The sequence below is a fragment of the Phalangium opilio genome, unplaced genomic scaffold (assembly GCF_054372755.1).
Source record: "Phalangium opilio isolate 3A_F unplaced genomic scaffold, DU_Popi_V2 ptg000077l_1, whole genome shotgun sequence".
Classification (NCBI taxonomy): domain Eukaryota; kingdom Metazoa; phylum Arthropoda; class Arachnida; order Opiliones; family Phalangiidae; genus Phalangium; species Phalangium opilio.
In genome coordinates this window covers 11,794,823-11,820,633 of record NW_028324185.1, presented here as the reverse complement: position 1 = coordinate 11,820,633, position 25,811 = coordinate 11,794,823, and the positions used below count along the sequence as shown (strand labels likewise).

General features: G+C 37.5%; 2 protein-coding genes and 1 long non-coding RNA gene across 5 annotated transcripts; all 3 read right to left on the bottom strand.

Moving 5' to 3' along the window:
• Positions 1-409: 409 nt before the first annotated feature.
• Positions 410-9,690, bottom strand: LOC149658537 (uncharacterized). 3 transcript variants are annotated; one of them, XM_089844597.1, is made up of 5 exons: positions 9,505-9,690; positions 6,220-6,364; positions 4,866-4,978; positions 945-2,470; positions 410-875 (listed from the first exon to the last, which is right to left on the bottom strand). In XM_089844597.1, the coding sequence occupies exons 4-5, from the start codon at positions 1,186-1,188 to the stop codon at positions 805-807; spliced, it is 315 nt and encodes a 104-aa protein (XP_089700723.1). In that variant the 5' UTR covers positions 1,189-2,470; positions 4,866-4,978; positions 6,220-6,364; positions 9,505-9,690; the 3' UTR covers positions 410-804. The 3 variants fall into 3 exon arrangements, with proteins under 3 accessions (XP_089700723.1, XP_089700722.1, XP_089700724.1); XM_089844596.1 differs by having other exon boundaries at positions 410-615; XM_089844598.1 differs by lacking the exons at positions 410-875; positions 945-2,470 and adding an exon at positions 3,124-4,147.
• Positions 9,691-11,827: 2,137 nt separating this feature from the next.
• LOC149658536 (uncharacterized) lies at positions 11,828-21,293 on the bottom strand. The gene is made up of 6 exons (XM_089844763.1): positions 21,077-21,293; positions 17,613-17,757; positions 16,258-16,370; positions 15,454-15,539; positions 12,361-12,427; positions 11,828-11,977 (listed from the first exon to the last, which is right to left on the bottom strand). Exons 2-6 carry the CDS (start codon positions 17,614-17,616, stop codon positions 11,828-11,830), a joined length of 420 nt encoding a protein of 139 aa, XP_089700889.1. The 5' UTR covers positions 17,617-17,757; positions 21,077-21,293.
• Positions 21,294-23,352: 2,059 nt separating this feature from the next.
• LOC149658535 (uncharacterized) lies at positions 23,353-25,565 on the bottom strand. The gene is made up of 3 exons (XR_016370004.1): positions 25,112-25,565; positions 23,751-23,817; positions 23,353-23,368 (listed from the first exon to the last, which is right to left on the bottom strand). It is a non-coding gene; the product is annotated as an uncharacterized LOC149658535 (long non-coding RNA).
• Between the last annotated feature and the right edge of the window lie 246 nt (positions 25,566-25,811).

Genomic DNA, 25,811 nt, shown 5'->3' with positions numbered 1-25,811 from the left:
TATCAGCGTAGGACTACCAGATCGATTATAAGAAAGGCAGCTCTAATTCAAACGCCGATTGCATGGTCGCTCTTCCGGATATACCACCATAGGATAATCCTCTGACGACGAATCATCAGGTTGGGTAGAGACATTAATTTAAAGAAATAGTACTACGTTTAAGGAGGGTGCAACTCGGAGTAATATATTTAAGAATATTTCGGGGTTTATATACCAACTTCTCCTCGAACCGCTTTGAGACTCTCGAGGTTTCATCCCATCTATCGTTGTAGTTAAAATGTATGCTTGATTAACAAATATAAGGGGTGGACATATTCCCTGAACCACTTGGAACTCTCGAGATTTTGTTACATCTTATTTCTGAAGTTAAAATGTATGCTTAGTCGAGAAATGAAAAAGGAAGGGTGAATATATTTTTCTTATCTTTTTATTTCATTTATTATTATTATAAAAACATTTAATCCTCGTCAGGATCAGCCAATATCTGAGCCATAATCTCATCGAGGTTGATTTGTCTTTGTAATGCGTCCGTCTCGATGATGGGCTTCGTCCTCCTTTTCTTTTTAGGTCCATCCAACCCTGCAGACTGAGGTCTTTTCCTCTGGCTGACGGAACCTAATTCGGGTACAAACGACGGCTCGTTTAAAGTCCCCACACCCTGGATTTTATGTGTTGAGGGGGATGGTAGAGACAGTCGGGGCGTATGGGATAGGTTGGGAGAATGGTAGATCAGATGTTGAAATATCAGGTTGAAGAGAACTCTCCGATATTGGTGGGGCGACCACTGGTAATGGAAGGGCAACTTCAAACCCCAAGAAGTTGAGGATCTGGTCCATTTCCATCTCCCCGTCCACCGGCAAGGGGATTTTCTGCACCTTAAGAAAGAAAAAAAAATGAATACAAAATAGAGGCAGAAATAACATATAGTAGTTTGGGAAATTTACTGTAATGTATTCCTGACTCTTTTTCAGTCCAGTTTCCTTGATTTTTTTCTAAATTCGCGTGGTAAGGAAGATCAACCCTTATCTGTCCGGCTGGTTCATCGAGAAAAATTCCGTTGTGCCATGTTTGATGGTATTTCCGAATTATCGTTTCAAATATTTTAAACGTTAAAAGGAAATTAGGGGCTATTAACCCTAACGTCACTGTATAAACGATTCTACAGATGGTAGGCTTTCTTGATTCCATAGCTATTTCCGTATTCACTTTTATAATGATGATACTTTTCGGTGGGTTAAGTTAGAATGATACTTCCCATAAATCCAAAACGCTATTTATACTATTTCTATCCACTTTATAAAACACACAAGTTCGAATAAAATTTTTATTTTAAAGTTCAATGCACACAATTAAATTTTTTCAACCATAAATTTAATCTGAAAGCTTTTGAAAGGCAACAATAGTGTGTATTTCTATGGTAAATACAGTTCGATGGTGGGGGCTCTTTTGAAGAACCACTTAATTTAGGACAACCGAGAGTCTCGGCATTTCCCACGGTGTCATCGATAGATTTCGAAAGAAAGATCGACTTCTCTAAGCCTTTCTTCCAAAAGATATCAGCTTTCTCCAATAGCCCTCTTATAATGCTGATAAAGTCCTTGAATTCGTATTCCCCGTCAATCCAACTGAGAGCGCAAATATTCCGCGAAACCCAACCATTTAATCGGCGGTCCTTCAAGCTGAGTTAGCCATATGGGAATGGCGGCTTGAAAACAAACGTGCCGTTTTCGCCTGTTTCAACTATATAGTACGCTAATTCTTTTATTACGTATTCGTTGTTAGCCCGTAGAAAATTCACTTCTAAAACACATCTCCTTAGAATAGGGTTATCCACGTTACTTCAGGGGGCAATTGAATATCGGACAGTTTATTGATCGGTATACCACCACTTTTTAAGAAATAAAAAAATAAGGGGCCCGTTCCAGCCTTACAAAGAAATTCTCCTATACTAACATATTTCGAATCCGTTTAAAGACCACGAGAGAATGAATATAACCCGAAACTTTACACTCCTTTTATACCTCTTGTTGCTAAGAATTAATACAAAATAAAGAATAAATTTATCTTATGTTTTGGGTCATTTACAATAAAGGCTAAAGGGAAACTAGATTTGCCACATTAGTGGTGAAAAAGAATTCTATATAGCCATATGAGAGCATCCTGACGTCAGCATGATGTGATTGGGACTAAGGAACTTTTAATAAGTTAACAATCTTGCAAATAAATTAAATATTTTGTATTACTAGTCTACTAGCTGTTCCATTTAAATAGTAATAGCAAAAATGGCCAGCACATTTCATAGTTAATCATATATACTTTAAGTTATACTCACACTTTTTCATCAATTCCATTCCTTAACTCGTTATTTTCAAGGAAATATTTACAGAAAAACAAACGAGCTTCCTTAATCTCAGCATTCCTGACGCCAATTGTTTTTTCCAGCAATGTTAAACTTGTTTGAAAGAATTCACTTTTTATCGGCAAAGCCCGCGATATGAACAAAATACCACAAAACTTGTTGTAGTAGAGTAAGTGAAAAGTTTAAACTGTCACGTGGTAATAGTAATACCATAAGATATGTTCCATAAGTATGACCAGAAGTAAGATAAGGGACTAGAAGTATCGAGGTGACCAAATTGTTCACTCGGCGAAAGTGAATATTCTTGATAACACACCAAGTTGGCCCTCTGGTAGCGGTTTCGGAATTTTCCCTCTCCAAAACGTGAGACGCTCGCGCGGCGGAAGACGGCCGAACTAGATTCAAGCACCCGCGTCCGTGTCCGTGTCCGTGTTCGTGTTCCGCGGCTTAAGGTTGAGGGGAAGGGGGTAGGAAATTTTGTTGAAACTCGACCCAATAGACCTAAAAATAAAATAAACAAGCTGGCCATATATATACGCCCGTTAAGGGGCAAATTGAAAATGAAGCAAGCGCCATCTAGTGAACAGAAGTACAAACTCAAAGGTGACATTTTTTCATTGGATGAAAACATTCTGACACTAAAATTCTGCCTCTGCGCATTTCTAAGCGAACCAATAAGATCACCCCTCATTCGTGAAAGCCCGGTTTGGAAACTCGTATGGCCGTTGTAAATTTTGAATGAATTTATTTTTAGGTGAATTTCTTTTCTCTCTAATGTAGGCGCTATGAAAGCGGCATAAAATCCTCAAATTTGTTCATTAGTGCTATTACCAATGCTACTTTAGCAATTTACTTCTAGTCCCTTATCTTACTTCTGGTATGACACTACCTATACTTCGTAATGCTACTGAGAGACTTACAGCTCGAGCTAGTTCGAGAATTGATTAACTACACTCGGTGCTTAATTTTGCAGCCTATCTTATTATTATTGAGTCTGTACTAAGCCTTTGACAGCGCCTCGCCAGGCGGCGCTCTACCCTAAATCTATGACCTACGTCACTCACTTCATGACAAGCTCCAATTTCATCAAACGTATTATTTTTCCTACAAAATTTTTTATCTAAATTTAAATTCCTTATAGGATTTTAAAATTTTACTATAATTAAGTAAAAATTATAGGACCTTTGATAAAATTACAGAATAATAGACGACAGGTTCAAAAATATAGAATTTTATAGGAATTATAGGACCGCTACGCTACCCGCGCGAGCTAACTGACCTCCAATCCTCGACTATAAAAGAGTGAGAGCCACCTAGTGGCATTTCTTTAAACTAAACCTCAACCGCGACTTGCTTTAATTATATATTTAGCGGCTGATGCCAAAATTAAATTTTTTAATGATAATTTCATTTTCACATTTTCAACTTTTAGGCATATTTAGTATCAGCAAGAATTGATATCTATTTTATTAGCGCGACGCGATGACGAATATTACGTATTTTCCGACTGAGGAGAGGTTGGCGAAATAGCCCGGCCTCCTTTTACGTATAGTAGCCCCCCCTTGGTATTTTGAAAGTGGGACTGGGACTATGACGCGCGAATACTTAGGCATCTTATACCTTCTCCCTAATAAACTAGATATCACTTCTTGGTATCAGAACCCCCAAGAATCCCTAAGACCCAATCTTCACATATACTTACAATAGGGGTAGTAAATTCATAATAGTTGTTTTAACTGTCACGGAGTCCCCCTTCGATTTGCTTAACAGAAATAGAAGTTCTAGGACCTGTAAGAAATGAATAGGATTATATCATAAGTTTATAAGATATGTTCATTCCATAAGTTTGTCACTGGTTACAAACTGGAGCTTGTCATAAAGTGAGCGAGGTAGGTTATAGATTCAGGGTTAAGCGACGCCTGGTGAGGCACTATCAAAGGCTTAGTAATACAGACTAAATAATAGTAAGATCACTACCAACGAGATACACAAGGCCCATGCGGGCCCCAATTTTTTTTTCTGGACCTTCTAAATCGCCACGATTTTCCTCTAGAGGCGCGTTTAAGTCTAGAAAAATTACGTAAACCTCACATGACCATCTGTCTGCTCTAAGTTTCGAACCTCGAGCGAAGGAGCGTGCGGCGGGATTTCATGTGAATTGAGCCTAATTAGTAAGTGTATTAAAGAGATTAAGAAGCGCCATCTATCAACCGCACGAGTCAAATATATATGGGTGAGTGACTCCCCCTTCGAAGTGAGCGTGCATGGGCCTTGTATATTTCGTTGGTAGTGGTAAGATGGACTGCAAAATTAACCGAGTGTAGTCTGCAATTCTCGCTTGTCGTTCTCGAACTAGCTCGAGCCGAAAGTCTCTAGCATTAAGAGACTTATGGATGGAACATATCTTATAAACTTATGTTACATACAATATTCTCGATTACAGAGAAAACAGTAAACATTGACTTAGGAAGTTAGGAACTATATATAGAAAGATGTCAAAACTAACAGGCACTTTCACCAAGGAATCCTCCTTTTTAACATTGGCATTGAAGTAGGCGCAGATTGGTAGAAGAATTTTATACGTTTCAGTCAAATCTTCCAGTAAAAACGGGTTTTGTGCTGAAATGAAACATTCGATCATATCACAAATTGTCTTAAGAGATAGTTTGCAAACAATTTGAAAATAATCGGATATTAAGAGTCTGTCTAAAATAGCAGAAGAAAAAATTGCAACCTGAAAGCCTCATACTAAGAGATAGTCAAATCTGGGACTCTTAAGGGTCAGTAAACTAGACGGCGGACCATTGCATATTTTTTAAAGTCGTTATTGACGTCACAACCCCAGGGGCTAAGAAAAACGAAAGCCCTTAAGGCATTTTCCTATTTTGGTGTTATTCAACCTTATCCGGCAGGTGATACAATTCAGGGTTCATACAACCTTTGGAAAACAAATTTCCCTGAGATTTCCAGGTTTTTCCCCATATACTTTCCTGAAATTTCCAGGTTTTTCCCGTATATGGAGTATCCTATGGAGCAAATGTTAACGAAGGAGGGGAGGGGGCAAATTGGACTATTACACAGTCAAAGGACATCCCCGTATCTCTAGTAGAACCGGAGTTATGAGCCTCCAAAGTATAGTGTAATGTTAATCCTATGGAGGAAATGTTCACGGACAATTTGCTTAATTACTCCAGGGTTCATACAACTTTTGGAAAACAAATTTCCCTGAATTTTCCAGTATATGAAGTATCCCATGGAGCAAATGTTAACGAAGGAGGGGGGGGGAAATAGGACTATTACATAATCAAAGGACATTCCCGTATCTCTTATATAACCAGAGTTATGAGCCTCCAAAAATGAGTGTAATGTTAATCCTATGGAACATTTATTATTCGGCCCCTGTTTGACGCAAATTTCCCTGATTTCCCTGAATTTTTCCAAAAATTGGAAATTTCCTTGAGGTTTTTGTCAACTATTTATTTCCCTGATTTTTCCAGGTTTGTATGAACCCTGACAATTGGGCCTATGATATTGCTACCAACGCCGGTTATAGGAACCGCAGCGGGGTCTCGGACTCTCGGGAGTGGGGAGGGACTGGGAAAACGCCGGAGCTCACAACCAATCGCGAGAGAGATTAGCCGGATGTGAGGAACCCCTTTACAATCACAAAATCATTCCTGTTTGACATGTTTTACATCAATGATTGTTGAGATTGGGGAAATCGTTTGCCTTTTTCCAAAAGATTCAAACAATTCGCTGACTTCTTTACAATACCAAACATTTCCTATATTAAAATATCCTGACAGGTCTTGGGCTGAATATTATTTATTCAGCATATTAAGAATTAAAATCCTTTATACCCATTTTGTAAAGTACGGAAATAGATTTCTGGGCCGCAAAAGCACCGCCATCCTCTTCGCTTAATGAGAGCAAATCCACAAATGATAACACCAAGTCCTCAGTCAAATTATTTTCGTTTGCAAATTTCGGTTGCGCGAGTTAGACCTGAAAATAACAAGACGGCCCAAGGGCTCGTAATAGTAGCCATATCGTACGAGTGAATAGCCCCTCTATACCCTACCCTAATGAGTGGATAACCCCTCTATACGTTACCCTAATGAGTGAATAGCGCTATCTTTTTCAATGCTTAAATGATTTACCGTGCATAAAATCAGAGTGAATAGCCCCTCGATTCCCTACTCTAAACAGTGATTAAATTATAACCGTATAAATTTACTTATGCTGTAATTCTAATATTCCGGCGAATCGAAGAACAGATAGTTTTTAGTGATAATCCCCTCGATGAGTTTACAACATAGACTTATGCCGATGCACACTTATCGCATCTTATAAATTTCTAACAACTACTTATGCCCAGAAACCTTTGAAAGAGAAAGTTTAGTTCTAGCAGAAGTGGTATGATACTAGAAGTATTGAGCTAACCAAATTCTTCACTCGGCATTAGTGAAAAGACTTGATAAAACACAAACGGTTGGCCCTATAGTGGCGGTTTCAGAATTTTTCCCTCCAAAACGTGAGACGCTCGCGGTGGAAGACGGCCGAACTAGATTCAAGGAGCCGGGTCCGTGTTCGGCGGCTTTAGGTTGAGGGGAAGGGGGTAAGAAATGTTTTTGGAACTCGACCAATTTTTCTCTCTCTAGTTTTAGCGCGTGGGAAGCGGCATAAAATCCTCAAATTTGTTCACTAGTGCCAGGATCTATTACCAATGCTAGAGCCCTTCACTTCTAGTCTCATACCACTTCTGGGGTCCTATTCTGAGACGTTCGGTAGGACGTCTACCGAACGAAATTTGTCGTTAGCGGCCGAAAATTTCGTTAGAGGGCAAAAAAGCGATTCTGAGGCGTTCGGTAGAGATTTTGTTCGGTAGGAATCGCGTGAAATGATCGGTACGATAACGATAGGGATTTCCTTTCGTTAGGGCTTGTACCGAAGATGTTTTCTTGGAAAAGACAATTTTAAAATGGCGGATATTTTGCGACGTGAAGTTTTAAGGTTAGCAATAATTGCCTCGACGTGATTTAAGACGTCAAAGAATATTTAGAGATAGGCTTCAAGCTTTTGAACTAAATGATTATAGGTTTCGAAGGTTATTTAGAATTAGGAAAGAGATAGTTTTCATATTTGTGATATTCTTGGCGAGATACTTACGGGGCAAAACGTTTTGGCCATTCCTCCAAATATTAAGGTTAAGGTAAAGATTTCTCTTATTTAGTCTAACAAATACTGTTTAACCATTTTAATGTCATTTAGATTTTAACGGCCATTAGGTTTTTCAGCAAGGCTATTGTTGATATTTTAGCCCCGGAGAATATAAGATTTCCAGTCTCTGATGATAAAATTAAGACTAATAAAAATAGTGTATCGATTAATTCCACATTTCCTAATTTTCATTTTTGTTAATTAAATGTTTCGTATCGAAAGATTTAGCAAAATAGCTCAATTTCAAAATCTAAAAATGTTGATTGTTATTAAACGCAGCTCTTTTCTTACGTTCTCTTACGAATGCAGCCGCGGCGCTGCAGCGTAGTCTCGTAGATCACTGCGTACTGCCGCTACTGCGTAGATAAAGAGGAAACGTCGTCTACTACAAAGTTTCTTTAATATGATTGGTACTTGTGTAGGAGGAAAAAAAACCTTCTATCATCCTATACCGAAAACCGCGTTGCTTCTATCACCGAAGGACGAGGTAACGAAAGCGATAAAAAATGTGTTTAGAATTGCTCCTTTTTCGGGTGGCAGAAAATATTCGTTACGGGCTTTTCGTTAGCCCGATCGTTAGGAAATTTTCGGTAGCGCTAACGAACGTCTCAGAATAGGACCCCTGGTTCTAGTGATTACGCATTTTAGTGATTATCCCCTCGAATTACCTTTAGCAATGCTAAAATGATCAAACGCATAACGCTCATTTAACACTATGTTAGCTCTATCTAAACCCATTTTTGAATTAACCGCCAAAACGTTCCAGTCAAACATAACATAGATGACGATAGCTACCGAACGAGAACGAAGAACGGGGAAAATCGTTATCTATTTAATTAGCACATACATAGAAAGAAAATAAATATAAAAACCCCAAACATAAAAATTCATAAGTATCCGACTCCACAGATAAAAATTCAAAAGTTTCCGACCCCACAGATTAAGAGGTACCCCACCCCACATCACCCCGACATTTTAGAGATAAGAATAAATAATAAAAAAACTCGGAGTTTCTATAAAGTCTCTATGGTTCGTTGGTAGAGTGGATGTTTACTACGCCAGCGACCCGGGTTCGATTCCCGGGTCTGACCTGAAAAAATTTTAATTAAAATTAAATCTCAAACCGAGCCCTGTAACCCCTATGGGTGGGTTGTGGTAATATAAAGTTCCTTTTAAGCTAAAATCTGACGATAACGAAGCGACAACCCCGGCCACTACTACTACTACTACGGACGGCTCGGGTCAAACTAAGAGCCTATCGTATACTACGATATGGCTAAAAAATAAATAAATAAAAAAGTGTTTGTCTAAGTCTAGCCATTTCAATTTCTCTTGGCTCCTGTGGCATCCCAAACAATCTGGATACTCTTCTACCTACAAATAGGGACTTGGCAATTCGGGCTTAACTCCGCCCCCAACGCCATTATGGTATGCATTTTTCTTCTACAGAATGAAAGCTATATAAGCCTCTCCAGGGTTCATACAAAATCTGGAAAATCAATTTCCCTGATATTTCCCGGTTTTCCAGGTTTGTATGAACCCTGCTCTCCTTCTGGTATGTTTTAAGCCCTAGTGGAAGGTAGCGTGACGTAGTACTGCCAAGTCCCTATTTTACCTTGCAAAAGGCGGGAACCAATCAGAACCCTCATCAGGGCGGAGCTAAAAAAGCGTTTGCAAAGTTTCGCGGGTAAATCAACTCCACCCCCCCCCCGATTATGGGACCATCTAGTGGCCTTTGTTCAAACTAAACCATAGCCAAGACTCGCTTTAATCTTAATTGCAGTTGAAATGAGGTTCCTCTGGAATTAATTTATTTTTGTTATTATGCAAGGTCAGAAACAACACTTATGGAACCATCGAGACACAATAAAAATAAAAAATTAACTTTCTAGAATTCAGGGTTCGGACGATATTTTCATATTGACCTGGGCATGTTCAATGAAGGTTGATCTTCTTGAATTTCGCATTAAATGGTGCGAGGTTTAGCAATCACACATTGATTTTGCGCAATACGTTTCTATAGTTATCATTTCGAAGGAAACCAAAAGGAAATTAAGTGAATCTTAACCAACTACCAGAGATAAAAGAAAAATAAAATAATTTACCGTCGAATTGGCTTATTTTCGTGGAGAGGATTTAAGTAGAAGTTTCCGTGGCGAACTTTGAACGGCCGTAGCACTTACACCGGGAAACAAAACAATGGCGGGAGAAGGCGGAGCATTAGAATTAACCTTTTGGTTGTAAACGCGGTGTTTTGACAGCGCTGGCTGGTGTATTTTTATCAGAAGTCGGTGGTGCTTTGCGTTTCATTGGGGTTACGAGTTTTTTGACTCCATCTTCAGTTTTCTGTTGCAAAGAATTAACCTTAGAGAGTTAGTATCACCATAAGTTAATTCATAAGATATGTTCCATAAGTTTGTAAAGTCTGCTAACTTAGGAACTGGAGCTTGTCATGAAGTGATTGAGGTAGGTCATAGATTAAAGCAAAGCGCCCTTACAAAAAAGTTTAAGGAATTTAGGTAACTTTCTGGTAACAAATAGGTAACAATTAGGTAACCGTGGATTTTTGTAGAAACTTTTAGGTAACTGAAGTCAACACAAATTTTTACCCATTTTTCGGGTAACTATGAGATAACAAACAGGAAACCAAATGTTACTATGGGTAAAAGAGAGCCACTTTTAGGCAACAACTTGTTGACCTTCATACCGAAGGTCGAAATGAGGAAACTATTAAGTCACAATATGTTTTGTAATTTTCATGGGCCGAAAACAGCAAACTATGAGGACACAAGTTGTTTACTACTTTTCATTGGTCAAAAAACCGAGAACTCTGTGGTCACAATTTGTTTACTTAATTTATTTTAAAAACTATCAGTAAACTTTTGAGCTAGCTGACTCGTCTACTTTTTGAGGGAACCGAAAGACAAAATCAAAATTAAACATATTTCCGTATCTTATTTAATAAAAAAATTGCCGAACCCTTTCACCTAACATGCAAACTAATGCATTGCACCGTGTTCTAAGGCTAATTACGCAGACGAGGTAGGCCTAGTTACCCGAAAGATAACTAGTGGGTAACATCTTGAAAACAAGTTTTAAACAAATCTTACCTAATAGGGAACGTGTAGGTAACTCTCATTTAAAAAGTTCGGTAACTCTCAGTCAACATGGCGAAAAAATGTTAGCTAACGGTTCGGTACGTGTTACGCAGCAGTTTAGCGAACATGACCTTCGAAAAAGTATAGCATAAAATGGGCAACAATTAGGTAACGTTTGAGGAACTATTTGTGACCTAAATTTTGGTAAGGGTTATTACGAGGCGGTTTTGTTGTGTTTATACTGATTTAATTAGTAGTATTTTAAGAGATATTGGTATCCTTACGAAGGCAAGTTTGGGCTGTTAGAAAAATTTACAACTGTTTTCAAAGATGTGTGAGTAAACTATACGTATTTAATAATTATCTCGTATCCAAAGTTACTGACAACCACAGAGGCCTATAAAAGGTGGTTAACCAAACAAAGCAATGCATACACATATATAAATAAATATATATATAAATATCAAAAAAAATCATTTTATTTCACTACGCCACTTTGTTTTGAAGTTTATTTTGAAAAGAAATAAGTATAAATAAATTACTAAGTAGTTTTGATGGATTTATGGTTTTTATTTTTTAATATTCTGAAAATCACATACTAATTATTCTGCCTAAAAAAACCCATAGTAATACAAGTTATGCTAGGGAAATGCAAAATCCCTTTCCTCGTTAGTGTTCTCCAATGCGTGAATTCTCTAAAAAAAGAAGCAATATCAACTTGCGAACATTTAAATTAGGGTATCATAAAACTTACGAAATGTCAGCTGATAGATTTTTACAAATAGTATTTTAAAAAAAACTTATATTGAAAGATGGCCTTATAAGTTGTTCAAATAATGAATTGAATTCTAAACTTATTTCTAAGTGTTTAAAAGTGAAAAATATATCTAAAGTTAATGAGTAATTTGACACATTTCGGGAAATTTTAAAAGCGAAATAAATTCAAGTAATCCAAAAATTGAAGAAAATCCAATTTCGCGTTTACTAAATTAGTTTCAAGTTAATCTGGGTAAAAACCCCTCCTGAAACCCTTATAAATGCCATTTGGGCTATTTATTTATTTTTTTAATTTGAGAATGTTATTCTGTATGTTATAAATACCTTAATGACTTCATTAAAAACTTGAATAGCGAGGAGTGGCAACTTGTCATCAAAGGCTTCCGTTAAACCTTTTAGCAGCCACGTTTTTAAGACTTTGAAGTTGGCGTCTCGATAAGTAACATTTAAAAATTGTTCCAAAAATTGTTCCAAAAACGTACGACTTTTTTTTATTTAAGATGCACAGAAGGAACTCGCGTGTCTGCAAAATAATTAGAAATACAACAGTATTTCCTAAATTGCTCCTTCTAGGGTACCAATTATTAACAACATAAGTTCATAAGTTATGTTCATTCCATAAGTTTGTAACTGGCTACAAACTGGAGCTTGTCATGAAATGACGTAGGTGATAGATTCAGGGTAAAGCGACGCCTAGTGACGGGCTGTCAAATGCTTAGCACAGACAAAATAATAAATAAATTAACCACCGAGTGTAGTTAATCAATTCTCTCGAATTAGCTCCAGCTGTGAGTGTCTCTGTAGCATTACGAACTTGTTTTGTATAGGAAGTGTAATACTTTGGGAACATATCTTATAAACTTACTGTTGAACACCCTCCCTTTAGCATTCTGTAATTAAACTTACAGCAGTTGCATTGCAATCTGATTCATCGAGCTTCGCTGTTAAACTGAATATTTTATCCAATGAGAAACTATAAAATTCAAATTTGTAATTAGCATTAACCAGGCTTTTAAGGGGAATTTGACGAAATGGCCAGACAACCATTTTCGTAATTGATTTAAACTATTAAAATCACACAAGAAAACTTGAAAAATGCATCCGTTAATTATGTATAAAATTTATTAAGTTTAAGACGTGTTAAAGCAAATTTTGGCTGTGGTTTAGTTTAAACAAATGCGACTAGATGCTACCATAGTCAAGGGGTGGAGTTAACTGGCTCGCTATGGTTAGGAAAGGATAGTTTTAGCTCCGCCCTCGACATTAACGAGTTTTGATTGGTTCCTGCCTTTGGCATGTAGAAGATTAGTTAACGTGTTACGGTTAAGACTATTTAACAATAAACAGAGATGGACTACAATGGAGAACACTCTTATTAAGCTTATATGATACTTCTTTGAGCTTGTTAGCTATAAAACATTCGAAAACCTATGCAATATACAAAATTTACCTTAAACCCCCCCCCCAAAAGTCAAAAACCCCCCTATGTGTTTAAATAAAAAAATTGAAACCTTCCCCTTGTTTGTTTCATATTGAAACTTTTTCGACTCAAAGCATAGCCATAATATAAGGCTTATGAGTGGAATAGTTTCGGGGCTCTGCCGCTAGGGGCGACGACAGGCGATGCCATTAGAAGAACCTGGGTTTTACCTTATAATTTTTCCAGGACATCTGTGCTTAATGGTCCTGGGTTACGGGCGCCAAAGGAGGGGACATTTGCTTAAAGCCTAACGCGCATTATTGATTACAAGTAGTTGAGAGTTCTGTAGAATTCTCTTTCAGGGTTCGTACGAAATTTTGACATTGAAAATCCCTGATTTTTCCAGCTTATCCCTGACCATTTTAAGTATGTGTTTACCAGAGCCCACTTCATCACACCTGCCTCATATTGCTCGAAGCATGGTTTGATATACCGAATGAAATCCCTGACTTTTTAGGAAAACATTTTAAACTTTCCCAGGCTCCGTACGAATCCTGTCTTTATAAAGAATAAATTTATCTTATGTTTTGGGTCATTTACAATAAAGGCTAAAGGGAAACTAGATTTGCCACATTAGTGGTGAAAAAGAATTCTATATAGCCATATGAGAGCATCCTGACGTCAGCATGATGTGATTGGGACTAAGGAACTTTTAATAAGTTAACAATCTTGCAAATAAATTAAATATTTTGTATTACTAATCTACTAGCTGTTCCATTTAAATAGTAATAGCAAAAATGGCCAGCACATTTCATAGTTAATCATATATACTTTAAGTTATACTCACACTTTTTCATCAATTCCATTCCTTAACTCGTTATTTTCAAGGAAATATTTACAGAAAAACAAACGAGCTTCCTTAATCTCAGCATTCTTGACGCCAATTGTTTTTTCCAGCAAAGTTAAACTTGTTTGAAAGAATTCACTTTTTATCGGCAAAGCCCGCGATATGAACAAAATACCACAAAACTTGTTGTAGTAGAGTAAGTGAAAAGTTTAAACTGTCACGTGGTAATAGTAATACCATAAGATATGTTCCATAAGTATGACCAGAAGTAAGATAAGGGACTAGAAGTATCGAGGTGACCAAATGGTTCACTCGGCGAAAGTGAATATTCTTGATAACACACCAAGTTGGCCCTCTGGTAGCGGTTGCGGAATTTTCCCTCTCCAAAACGTGAGACGCTCGCGCGGCGGAAGACGGCCGAACTAGATTCAAGCACCCGCGTCCGCGTCCGTGTCCGTGTCCGTGTTCGTGTTCCGCGGCTTAAGGTTGTGGGGAAGGGGGTAGGAAATTTTGTTGAAACTCGACCCAATATACCTAAAAATAAAATAAACAAGCTGGCCATATATATACGCCCGTTAAGGGGCAAATTGAAAATGAAGCAAGCGCCATCTAGTGAACAGAAGTACAAACTCAAAGGTGACATTTTTTCATTGGATGAAAACCTTCTGACACTAAAATTCTGCCTCTGCGCATTTCTAAGCGAACCAATAAGATCACCCCTCATTCGTGAAAGCCCGGTTTGGAAACCTGTATGGCCGTTGTAAATTTTGAATGAATTTATTTTTAGGTGTATTTCTTTTCTCTCTAATGTAGGCGCTATGAAAGCGGCATAAAATCCTCAAATTTGTTCATTAGTGCTATTACCAATGCTACTTTAGCAATTTACTTCTAGTCCCTTATCTTACTTCTGGTATGACACTACCTATACTTCGTAATGCTACTGAGAGACTTACAGCTCGAGCTAGTTCGAGAATTGATTAACTACACTCGGTGCTTAATTTTGCAGCCTATCTTATTATTATTGAGTCTGTACTAAGCCTTTGACAGCGCCTCGCCAGGTGGCGCTCTACCCTAAATCTATGACCTACGTCACTCACTTCATGACAAGCTCCAATTTCATCAAACGTATTATTTTTCCTACAAAATTTTTTATCTAAATTTAAATTCCTTATAGGATTTTAAAATTTTACTATAATTAAGTAAAAATTATAGGACCTTTCATAAAATTACAGAATAATAGACGACAGGTTCAAAAATATAGAATTTTATAGGAATTATAGGACCGCTACGCTACCCGCGCGAGCTAACTGACCTCCAATCCTCGACTATAAAAGAGTGAGAGCCACCTAGTGGCATTTCTTTAAACTAAACCTCAACCGCGACTTGCTTTAATTATATATTTAGCGACTGATGCCAAAATTAAATTTTTTAATGATTATTTCATTTTCACATTTTCAACTTTTAGGCATAATTAGTATCAGCAAGAAGTGATATCTATTTTATTAGTGCGACGCGATGACGAATATTACGTATTTTCCGACTGAGGAGAGGTTGGCGAAATAGCCCGGCCTCCTTTTACGTATAGCCCCCCCTTGGTATTTTGAAAGTGGAACTGGGACTATGACGCGCGAATACTTAGGCATCTTATACCTTCTCCCTAATAAACTAGATATCATTTCTTGGTATCAGAACCCCCAAGAATCCCTAAGACCCAATCTTCACATATACTTACAATAGGGGTAGTAAATTCATAATAGTTTTTTTAACTGTCACGGAGTCCCCCTTCGATTTGCTTAACAGAAATAGAAGTTCTAGGACCTGTAAGAAATGAATAGGATTATATCATAAGTTTATAAGATATGTTCATTCCATAAGTTTGTCACTGGTTACAAACTGGAGCTTGTCATAAAGTGAGCGAGGTAGGTTATAGATTCAGGGTTAAGCGACGCCTGGTGAGGCACTATCAAAGGCTTAGTAATACAGACTAAATAATAGTAAGATCACTACCAACGAGATACACAAGGCCCATGCGGGCCCCAATTTTTTTTTCTGGACCTTCTAAATCGCCACGATTTTCCTCTAGAGGCGCGTTTAAGTCTAGAAAAATTACGTAAACCTCACATGACCATCTGTCTGCTCTAAGTTTCGAACCTCGAGCGAAGGAGCGTGCGGCGGGATTTCATGTGAATTGAGCCTAATTAGTAAGTGTATTAAAGAGATTAAGAAGCGCCATCTATCAACCGCACGAGTCAAATATATATGGGTGAGTGACTCCCCCTTCGAAGTGAGCGTGCATGGGCCTTGTATATTTCGCTGGTAGTGGTAAGATGGACTGCAAAATTAACCGAGTGTAGTCTGCAATTCTCGCTTGTCGTTCTCGAACTAGCTCGAGCCGAAAGTCTCTAGCATTAAGAGACTTATGGATGGAACATATCTTATAAACTTATGTTACATACAATATTCTCGATTACAGAGAAAACAGTAAACATTGACTTAGGAAGTTAGGAACTATATATAGAAAGATGTCAAAACTAACAGGCACTTTCACCAAGGAATCCTCCTTTTTAACATTGGCATTGAAGTAGGCGCAGATTGGTAGAAGAATTTTATACGTTTCAGTCAAATCTTCCAGTAAAAACGGGTTTTGTGCTGAAATGAAACATTCGATCATATCACAAATTGTCTTAAGATATAGTTTGCAAACAATTTGAAAATAATCGGATATTAAGAGTCTGTCTAAAATAGCAGAAGAAAAAATTGCAACCTGAAAGCCTCATACTAAGAGATAGTCAAATCTGGGACTCTTAAGGGTCAGTAAACTAGACGGCGGACCATTGCATATTTTTTAAAGTCGTTATTGACGTCACAACCCCAGGGGCTAAGAAAAACGAAAGCCCTTAAGGCATTTTCCTATTTTGGTGTTATTCAACCTTATCCGGCAGGTGATACAATTCAGGGTTCATACAACCTTTGGAAAACAAATTTCCCTGAGATTTCCAGGTTTTTCCCCATATACTTCCCTGAAATTTCCAGGTTTTTCCCGTATATGGAGTATCCTATGGAGCAAATGTTAACGAAGGAGGGGAGGGGGCAAATTGGACTATTACACAGTCAAAGGACATCCCCGTATCTCTAGTAGAACCGGAGTTATGAGCCTCCAAAGTATAGTGTAATGTTAATCCTATGGAGGAAATGTTCACGGACAATTTGCTTAATTACTCCAGGGTTCATACAACTTTTGGAAAACAAATTTCCCTGAATTTTCCAGTATATGAAGTATCCCATGGAGCAAATGTTAACGAAGGAGGGGGGGGGGAAATAGGACTATTACATAATCAAAGGACATTCCCGTATCTCTTATATAACCAGAGTTATGAGCCTCCAAAAATGAGTGTAATGTTAATCCTATGGAACATTTATTATTCGGCTCCTGTTTGACGCAAATTTCCCTGATTTCCCTGAATTTTTCCAAAAATTGGAAATTTCCCTGAGGTTTTTGTCAACTATTTATTTCCCTGATTTTTCCAGGTTTGTATGAACCCTGACAATTGGGCCTATGATATTGCTACCAACGCCGGTTATAGGAACCGCAGCGGGGTCTCGGACTCTCGGGAGTGGGGAGGGACTGGGAAAACGCCGGAGCCCACAACCAATCGCGAGAGAGATTAGCCGGATGTGAGGAACCCCTTTACAATCACAAAATCATTCCTGTTTGACATGTTTTACATCAATGATTGTTGAGATTGGGGAAATCGTTTGCCTTTTTCCAAAAGATTCAAACAATTCGCTGACTTCTTTACAATACCAAACATTTCCTATATTAAAATATCCTGAAAGGTCTTGGGCTGAATATTATTTATTCAGCATATTAAGAATTAAAATCCTTTATACCCATTTTGTAAAGTACGAAAATAGATTTCTGGGCCGCAAAAGCACCGCCATCCTCTTCGCTTAATGAGAGCAAATCCACAAATGATATCACCAAGTCCTCAGTCAAATTATTTTCGTTTGCAAATTTCGGTTGCGCGAGTTAGACCTGAAAATAACAAGACGGCCCAAGGGCTCGTAATAGTAGCCATATCGTACGAGTGAATAGCCCCTCTATACCCTACCCTAATGAGTGGATAACCCCTCTATACGTTACCCTAATGAGTGAATAGCGCTATCTTTTTCAATGCTTAAATGATTTACCGTGCATAAAATCAGAGTGAATAGCCCCTCGATTCCCTACTCTAAACAGTGATTAAATTATAACCGTATAAATTTACTTATGCTGTAATTCTAATATTCCGGCGAATCGAAGAACAGATAGTTTTTAGTGATAATCCCCTCGATGAGTTTACAACATAGACTTATGCCGATGCACACTTATCGCATCTTATAAATTTCTAACAACTACTTATGCCCAGAAACCTTTGAAAGAGAAAGTTTAGTTCTAGCAGAAGTGGTATGATACTAGAAGTATTGAGCTAACCAAATTCTTCACTCGGCATTAGTGAAAAGACTTGATAAAACACAAACGGTTGGCCCTATAGTGGCGGTTTCAGAATTTTTCCCTCCAAAACGTGAGACGCTCGCGGTGGAAGACGGCCGAACTAGATTCAAGGAGCCGGGTCCGTGTTCGGCGGCTTTAGGTTGAGGGGAAGGGGGTAAGAAATGTTTTTGGAACTCGACCAATTTTTCTCTCTCTAGTTTTAGCGCGTGGGAAGCGGCATAAAATCCTCAAATTTGTTCACTAGTGCCAGGATCTATTACCAATGCTAGAGCCCTTCACTTCTAGTCTCATACCACTTCTGGGGTCCTATTCTGAGACGTTCGGTAGGACGTCTACCGAACGAAATTTGTCGTTAGCGGCCGAAAATTTCGTTAGAGGGCAAAAAAGCGATTCTGAGGCGTTCGGTAGAGATTTTGTTCGGTAGGAATCGCGTGAAATGATCGGTACGATAACGATAGGGATTTCCTTTCGTTAGGGCTTGTACCGAAGATGTTTTCTTGGAAAAGACAATTTTAAAATGGCGGATATTTTGCGACGTGAAGTTTTAAGGTTAGCAATAATTGCCTCGACGTGATTTAAGACGTCAAAGAATATTTAGAGATAGGCTTCAAGCTTTTGAACTAAATGATTATAGGTTTCGAAGGTTATTTAGAATTAGGAAAGAGATAGTTTTCATATTTGTGATATTCTTGGCGAGATACTTACGGGGCAAAACGTTTTGGCCATTCCTCCAAATATTAAGGTTAAGGTAAAGATTTCTCTTATTTAGTCTAACAAATACTGTTTAACCATTTTAATGTCATTTAGATTTTAACGGCCATTAGGTTTTTCAGCAAGGCTATTGTTGATATTTTAGCCCCGGAGAATATAAGATTTCCAGTCTCTGATGATAAAATTAAGACTAATAAAAATAGTGTATCGATTAATTCCACATTTCCTAATTTTCATTTTTGTTAATTAAATGTTTCGTATCGAAAGATTTAGCAAAATAGCTCAATTTCAAAATCTAAAAATGTTGATTGTTATTAAACGCAGCTCTTTTCTTACGTTCTCTTACGAATGCAGCCGCGGCGCTGCAGCGTAGTCTCGTAGATCACTGCGTACTGCCGCTACTGCGTAGATAAAGAGGAAACGTCGTCTACTACAAAGTTTCTTTAATATGATTGGTACTTGTGTAGGAGGAAAAAAAAGCTTCTATCATCCTATACCGAAAACCGCGTTGCTTCTATCACCGAAGGACGAGGTAACGAAAGCGATAAAAAATGTGTTTAGAATTGCTCCTTTTTCGGGTGGCAGAAAATATTCGTTACGGGCTTTTCGTTAGCCCGATCGTTAGGAAATTTTCGGTAGCGCTAACGAACGTCTCAGAATAGGACCCCTGGTTCTAGTGATTACGCATTTTAGTGATTATCCCCTCGAATTACCTTTAGCAATGCTAAAATGATCAAACGCATAACGCTCATTTAACACTATGTTAGCTCTATCTAAACCCATTTTTGAATTAACCGCCAAAACGTTCCAGTCAAACATAACATAGATGACGATAGCTACCGAACGAGAACGAAGAACGGGGAAAATCGTTATCTATTTAATTAGCACATACATAGAAAGAAAATAAATATAAAAACCCCAAACATAAAAATTCATAAGTATCCGACTCCACAGATAAAAATTCAAAAGTTTCCGACCCCACAGATTAAGAGGTACCCCACCCCACATCACCCCGACATTTTAGAGATAAGAATAAATAATAAAAAAACTCGGAGTTTCTATAAAGTCTCTATGGTTCGTTGGTAGAGTGGATGTTTACTACGCCAGCGACCCGGGTTCGATTCCCGGGTCTGACCTGAAAAAATTTTAATTAAAATTAAATCTCAAACCGAGCCCTGTAACCCCTATGGGTGGGTTGTGGTAATATAAAGTTCCTTTTAAGCTAAAATCTGACGATAACGAAGCGACAACCCCGGCCACTACTACTACTACTACGGACGGCTCGGGTCAAACTAAGAGCCTATCGTATACTACGATATGGCTAAAAAATAAATAAATAAAAAAGTGTTTGTCTAAGTCTAGCCATTTCAATTTCTCTTGGCTCCTGTGGCATCCCAAACAATCTGGATACTCTTCTACCTACAAATAGGGACTTGGCAATTCGGGCTTAACTCCGCCCCCAACGCCATTATGGTATGCATTTTTCTTCTACAGAATGAAAGCTATATAAGCCTCTCCAGGGTTCATACAAAATCTGGAAAATCAATTTCCCTGATATTTCCCGGTTTTCCAGGTTTGTATGAACCCTGCTCTCCTTCTGGTATGTTTTAAGCCCTAGTGGAAGGTAGCGTGACGTAGTACTGCCAAGTCCCTATTTTACCTTGCAAAAGGCGGGAACCAATCAGAACCCTCATCAGGGCGGAGCTAAAAAAGCGTTTGCAAAGTTTCGCGGGTAAATCAACTCCACCCCCCCCCGATTATGGGACCATCTAGTGGCCTTTGTTCAAACTAAACCATAGCCAAGACTCGCTTTAATCTTAATTGCAGTTGAAATGAGGTTCCTCTGGAATTAATTTATTTTTGTTATTATGCAAGGTCAGAAACAACACTTATGGAACCATCGAGACACAATAAAAATAAAAAATTAACTTTCTAGAATTCAGGGTTCGGACGATATTTTCATATTGACCTGGGCATGTTCAATGAAGGTTGATCTTCTTGAATTTCGCATTAAATGGTGCGAGGTTTAGCAATCACACATTGATTTTGCGCAATACGTTTCTATAGTTATCATTTCGAAGGAAACCAAAAGGAAATTAAGTGAATCTTAACCAACTACCAGAGATAAAAGAAAAATAAAATAATTTACCGTCGAATTGGCGTATTTTCGTGGAGAGGATTTAAGTAGAAGTTTCCGTGGCGAACTTTGAACGGCCGTAGCACTTACACCGGGAAACAAAACAATGGCGGGAGAAGGCGGAGCATTAGAATTAACCTTTTGGTTGTAAACGCGGTGCTTTGACAGCGCTGGCTGGTGTATTTTTATCAGAAGTCGGTGGTGCTTTGCGTTTCATTGGGGTTACGAGTTTTTTGACTCCATCTTCAGTTTTCTGTTGCAAAGAATTAACCTTAGAGAGTTAGTATCACCATAAGTTAATTCATAAGATATGTTCCATAAGTTTGTAAAGTCTGCTAACTTAGGAACTGGAGCTTGTCATGAAGTGATTGAGGTAGGTCATAGATTAAAGCAAAGCGCCCTTACAAAAAAGTTTAAGGAATTTAGGTAACTTTCTGGTAACAAATAGGTAACAATTAGGTAACCGTGGATTTTTGTAGAAACTTTTAGGTAACTGAAGTCAACACAAATTTTTACCCATTTTTCGGGTAACTATGAGATAACAAACAGGAAACCAAATGTTACTATGGGTAAAAGAGAGCCACTTTTAGGCAACAACTTGTTGACCTTCATACCGAAGGTCGAAATGAGGAAACTATTAAGTCACAATATGTTTTGTAATTTTCATGGGCCGAAAACAGCAAACTATGAGGACACAAGTTGTTTACTACTTTTCATTGGTCAAAAAACCGAGAACTCTGTGGTCACAATTTGTTTACTTAATTTATTTTAAAAACTATCAGTAAACTTTTGAGCTAGCTGACTCGTCTACTTTTTGAGGGAACCGAAAGACAAAATCAAAATTAAACATATTTCCGTATCTTATTTAATAAAAAATTGCCGAACCCTTTCACCTAACATGCAAACTAATGCATTGCACCGTGTTCTAAGGCTAATTACGCAGACGAGGTAGGCCTAGTTACCCGAAAGATAACTAGTGGGTAACATCTTGAAAACAAGTTTTAAACAAATCTTACCTAATAGGGAACGTGTAGGTAACTCTCATTTAAAAAGTTCGGTAACTCTCAGTCAACATGGCGAAAAAATGTTAGCTAACGGTTCGGTACGTGTTACGCAGCAGTTTAGCGAACATGACCTTCGAAAAAGTATAGCATAAAATGGGCAACAATTAGGTAACGTTTGAGGAACTATTTGTGACCTAAATTTTGGTAAGGGTTATTACGAGGCGGTTTTGTTGTGTTTATACTGATTTAATTAGTAGTATTTTAAGAGATATTGGTATCCTTACGAAGGCAAGTTTGGGCTGTTAGAAAAATTTACAACTGTTTTCAAAGATGTGTGAGTAAACTATACGTATTTAATAATTATCTCGTATCCAAAGTTACTGACAACCACAGAGGCCTATAAAAGGTGGTTAACCAAACAAAGCAATGCATACACATATATAAATAAATATATATATAAATATCAAAAAAAATCATTTTATTTCACTACGCCACTTTGTTTTGAAGTTTATTTTGAAAAGAAATAAGTATAAATAAATTACTAAGTAGTTTTGATGGATTTATGGTTTTTATTTTTTAATATTCTGAAAATCACATACTAATTATTCTGCCTAAAAAAACCCATAGTAATACAAGTTATGCTAGGGAAATGCAAAATCCCTTTCCTCGTTAGTGTTCTCCAATGCGTGAATTCTCTAAAAAAAGAAGCAATATCAACTTGCGAACATTTAAATTAGGGTATCATAAAACTTACGAAATGTCAGCTGATAGATTTTTACAAATAGTATTTTAAAAAAAACTTATATTGAAAGATGGCCTTATAAGTTGTTCAAATAATGAATTGAATTCTAAACTTATTTCTAAGTGTTTAAAAGTGAAAAATATATCTAAAGTTAATGAGTAATTTGACACATTTCGGGAAATTTTAAAAGCGAAATAAATTCAAGTAATCCAAAAATTGAAGAAAATCCAATTTCGCGTTTACTAAATTAGTTTCAAGTTAATCTGGGTAAAAACCCCTCCTGAAACCCTTATAAATGCCATTTGGGCTATTTATTTATTTTTTTAATTTGAGAATGTTATTCTGTATGTTATAAATACCTTAATGACTTCATTAAAAACTTGAATAGCGAGGAGTGGCAACTTGTCATCAAAGGCTTCCGTTAAACCTTTTAGCAGCCACGTTTTTAAGACTTTGAAGTTGGCGTCTCGATAAGTAACATTTAAAAATTGTTCCAAAAATTGTTCCAAAAACGTACGACTTTTTTTTATTTAAGATGCACAGAAGGAACTCGCGTGTCTGCAAAATAATTAGAAATACAACAGTATTTCCTAAATTGCTCCTTCTAGGGTACCAATTATTAACAACATAAGTTCATAAGTTATGTTCATTCCATAAGTTTGTAACTGGCTACAAACTGGAGCTTGTCATGAAATGACGTAGGTGATAGATTCAGGGTAAAGCGACGCCTAGTGACGGGCTGTCAAATGCTTAGCACAGACAAAATAATAAATAAATTAACCACCGAGTGTAGTTAATCAATTCTCTCGAATTAGCTCCAGCTGTGAGTGTCTCTGTAGCATTACGAACTTGTTTTGTATAGGAAGTGTAATACTTTGGGAACATATCTTATAAACTTACTGTTGAACACCCTCCCTTTAGCATTCTGTAATTAACTTACAGCAGTTGCATTGCAATCTGATTCATCGAGCTTCGCTGTTAAACTGAATATTTTATCCAATGAGAAACTATAAAATTCAAATTTGTAATTAGCATTAACCAGGCTTTTAAGGGGAATTTGACGAAATGGCCAGACAACCATTTTCGTAATTGATTTAAACTATTAAAATCACACAAGAAAACTTGAAAAATGCATCCGTTAATTATGTATAAAATTTATTAAGTTTAAGACGTGTTAAAGCAAATTTTGGCTGTGGTTTAGTTTAAACAAATGCGACTAGATGCTACCATAGTCAAGGGGTGGAGTTAACTGGCTCGCTATGGTTAGGAAAGGATAGTTTTAGCTCCGCCCTCGACATTAACGAGTTTTGATTGGTTCCTGCCTTTGGCATGTAGAAGATTAGTTAACGTGTTACGGTTAAGACTATTTAACAATAAACAGAGATGGACTACAATGGAGAACACTCTTATTAAGCTTATATGATACTTCTTTGAGCTTGTTAGCTATAAAACATTCGAAAACCTATGCAATATACAAAATTTACCTTAAACCCCCCCCCCAAAAGTCAAAAACCCCCCTATGTGTTTAAATAAAAAAATTGAAACCTTCCCCTTGTTTGTTTCATATTGAAACTTTTTCAACTCAAAGCATAGCCATAATATAAGGCTTATGAGTGGAATAGTTTCGGGCCTCTGCCGCTAGGGGCGACGACAGGCGATGCCATTAGAAGAACCTGGGTTTTACCTTATAATTTTTCCAGGACATCTGTGCTTAATGGTCCTGGGTTACGGGCGCCAAAGGAGGGGACATTTGCTTAAAGCCTAACGCGCATTATTGATTACAAGGAGTTGAGAGTTCTGTAGAATTCTCTTTCAGGGTTCGTACGAAATTTTGACATTGAAAATCCCTGATTTTTCCAGCTTATCCCTGACCATTTTAAGTATGTGTTTACCAGAGCCCACTTCATCACACCTGCCTCATATTGCTCGAAGCATGGTTTGATATACCGAATGAAATCCCTGACTTTTTAGGAAAACATTTTAAACTTTCCCAGGCTCCGTACGAACCCTGTCTTTATAAAGAATAAATTTATCTTATGTTTTGGGTCATTTACAATAAAGGCTAAAGGGAAACTAGATTTGCCACATTAGTGGTGAAAAAGAATTCTATATAGCCATATGAGAGCATCCTGACGTCAGCATGATGTGATTGGGACTAAGGAACTTTTAATAAGTTAACAATCTTGCAAATAAATTAAATATTTTGTATTACTAATCTACTAGCTGTTCCATTTAAATAGTAATAGCAAAAATGGCCAGCACATTTCATAGTTAATCATATATACTTTAAGTTATACTCACACTTTTTCATCAATTCCATTCCTTAACTCGTTATTTTCAAGGAAATATTTACAGAAAAACAAACGAGCTTCCTTAATCTCAGCATTCCTGACGCCAATTGTTTTTTCCAGCAATGTTAAACTTGTTTGAAAGAATTCACTTTTTATCGGCAAAGCCCGCGATATGAACAAAGTACCACAAAACTTGTTGTAGTAGAGTAAGTGAAAAGTTTAAACTGTCACGTGGTAATAGTAATACCATAAGATATGTTCCATAAGTATGACCAGAAGTAAGATAAGGGACTAGAAGTATCGAGGTGACCAAATGGTTCACTCGGCGAAAGTGAATATTCTTGATAACACACCAAGTTGGCCCTCTGGTAGCGGTTTCGGAATTTTCCCTCTCCAAAACGTGAGACGCTCGCGCGGCGGAAGACGGCCGAACTAGATTCAAGCACCCGCGTCCGCGTCCGTGTCCGTGTCCGTGTTCGTGTTCCGCGGCTTAAGGTTGAGGGGAAGGGGGTAGGAAATTTTGTTGAAACTCGACCCAATAGACCTAAAAATAAAATAAACAAGCTGGCCATATATATACGCCCGTTAAGGGGCAAATTGAAAATGAAGCAAGCGCCATCTAGTGAACAGAAGTACAAACTCAAAGGTGACATTTTTTCATTGGATGAAAACATTCTGACACTAAAATTCTGCCTCTGCGCATTTCTAAG

What these genes read in the sequence shown, in the direction of transcription:
- LOC149658536 (XM_089844763.1), bottom strand. An exon ending in ATTCCTTGGTGAAAGTGCCT is followed by an intron (nt 15,540 to 16,257) that starts GTTAGTTTTGAC and finishes CATTTCTTACAG; the next exon opens with GTCCTAGAACTTCTATTTCT. An exon ending in ATGAATTTACTACCCCTATT is followed by an intron (nt 12,428 to 15,453) that starts GTAAGTATATGT and finishes TGAATTTTATAG; the next exon opens with TTTCTCATTGGATAAAATAT.
- LOC149658537 (XM_089844596.1), bottom strand. Translation starts at nt 1,188, where the DNA reads ATGGAATCAAGAAAGCCTACCATCTGTAGAATCGTTTATACAGTGACG. An exon ending in AGAGTCAGGAATACATTACA is followed by an intron (nt 616 to 944) that starts GTAAATTTCCCA and finishes TACCCGAATTAG; the next exon opens with GTTCCGTCAGCCAGAGGAAA.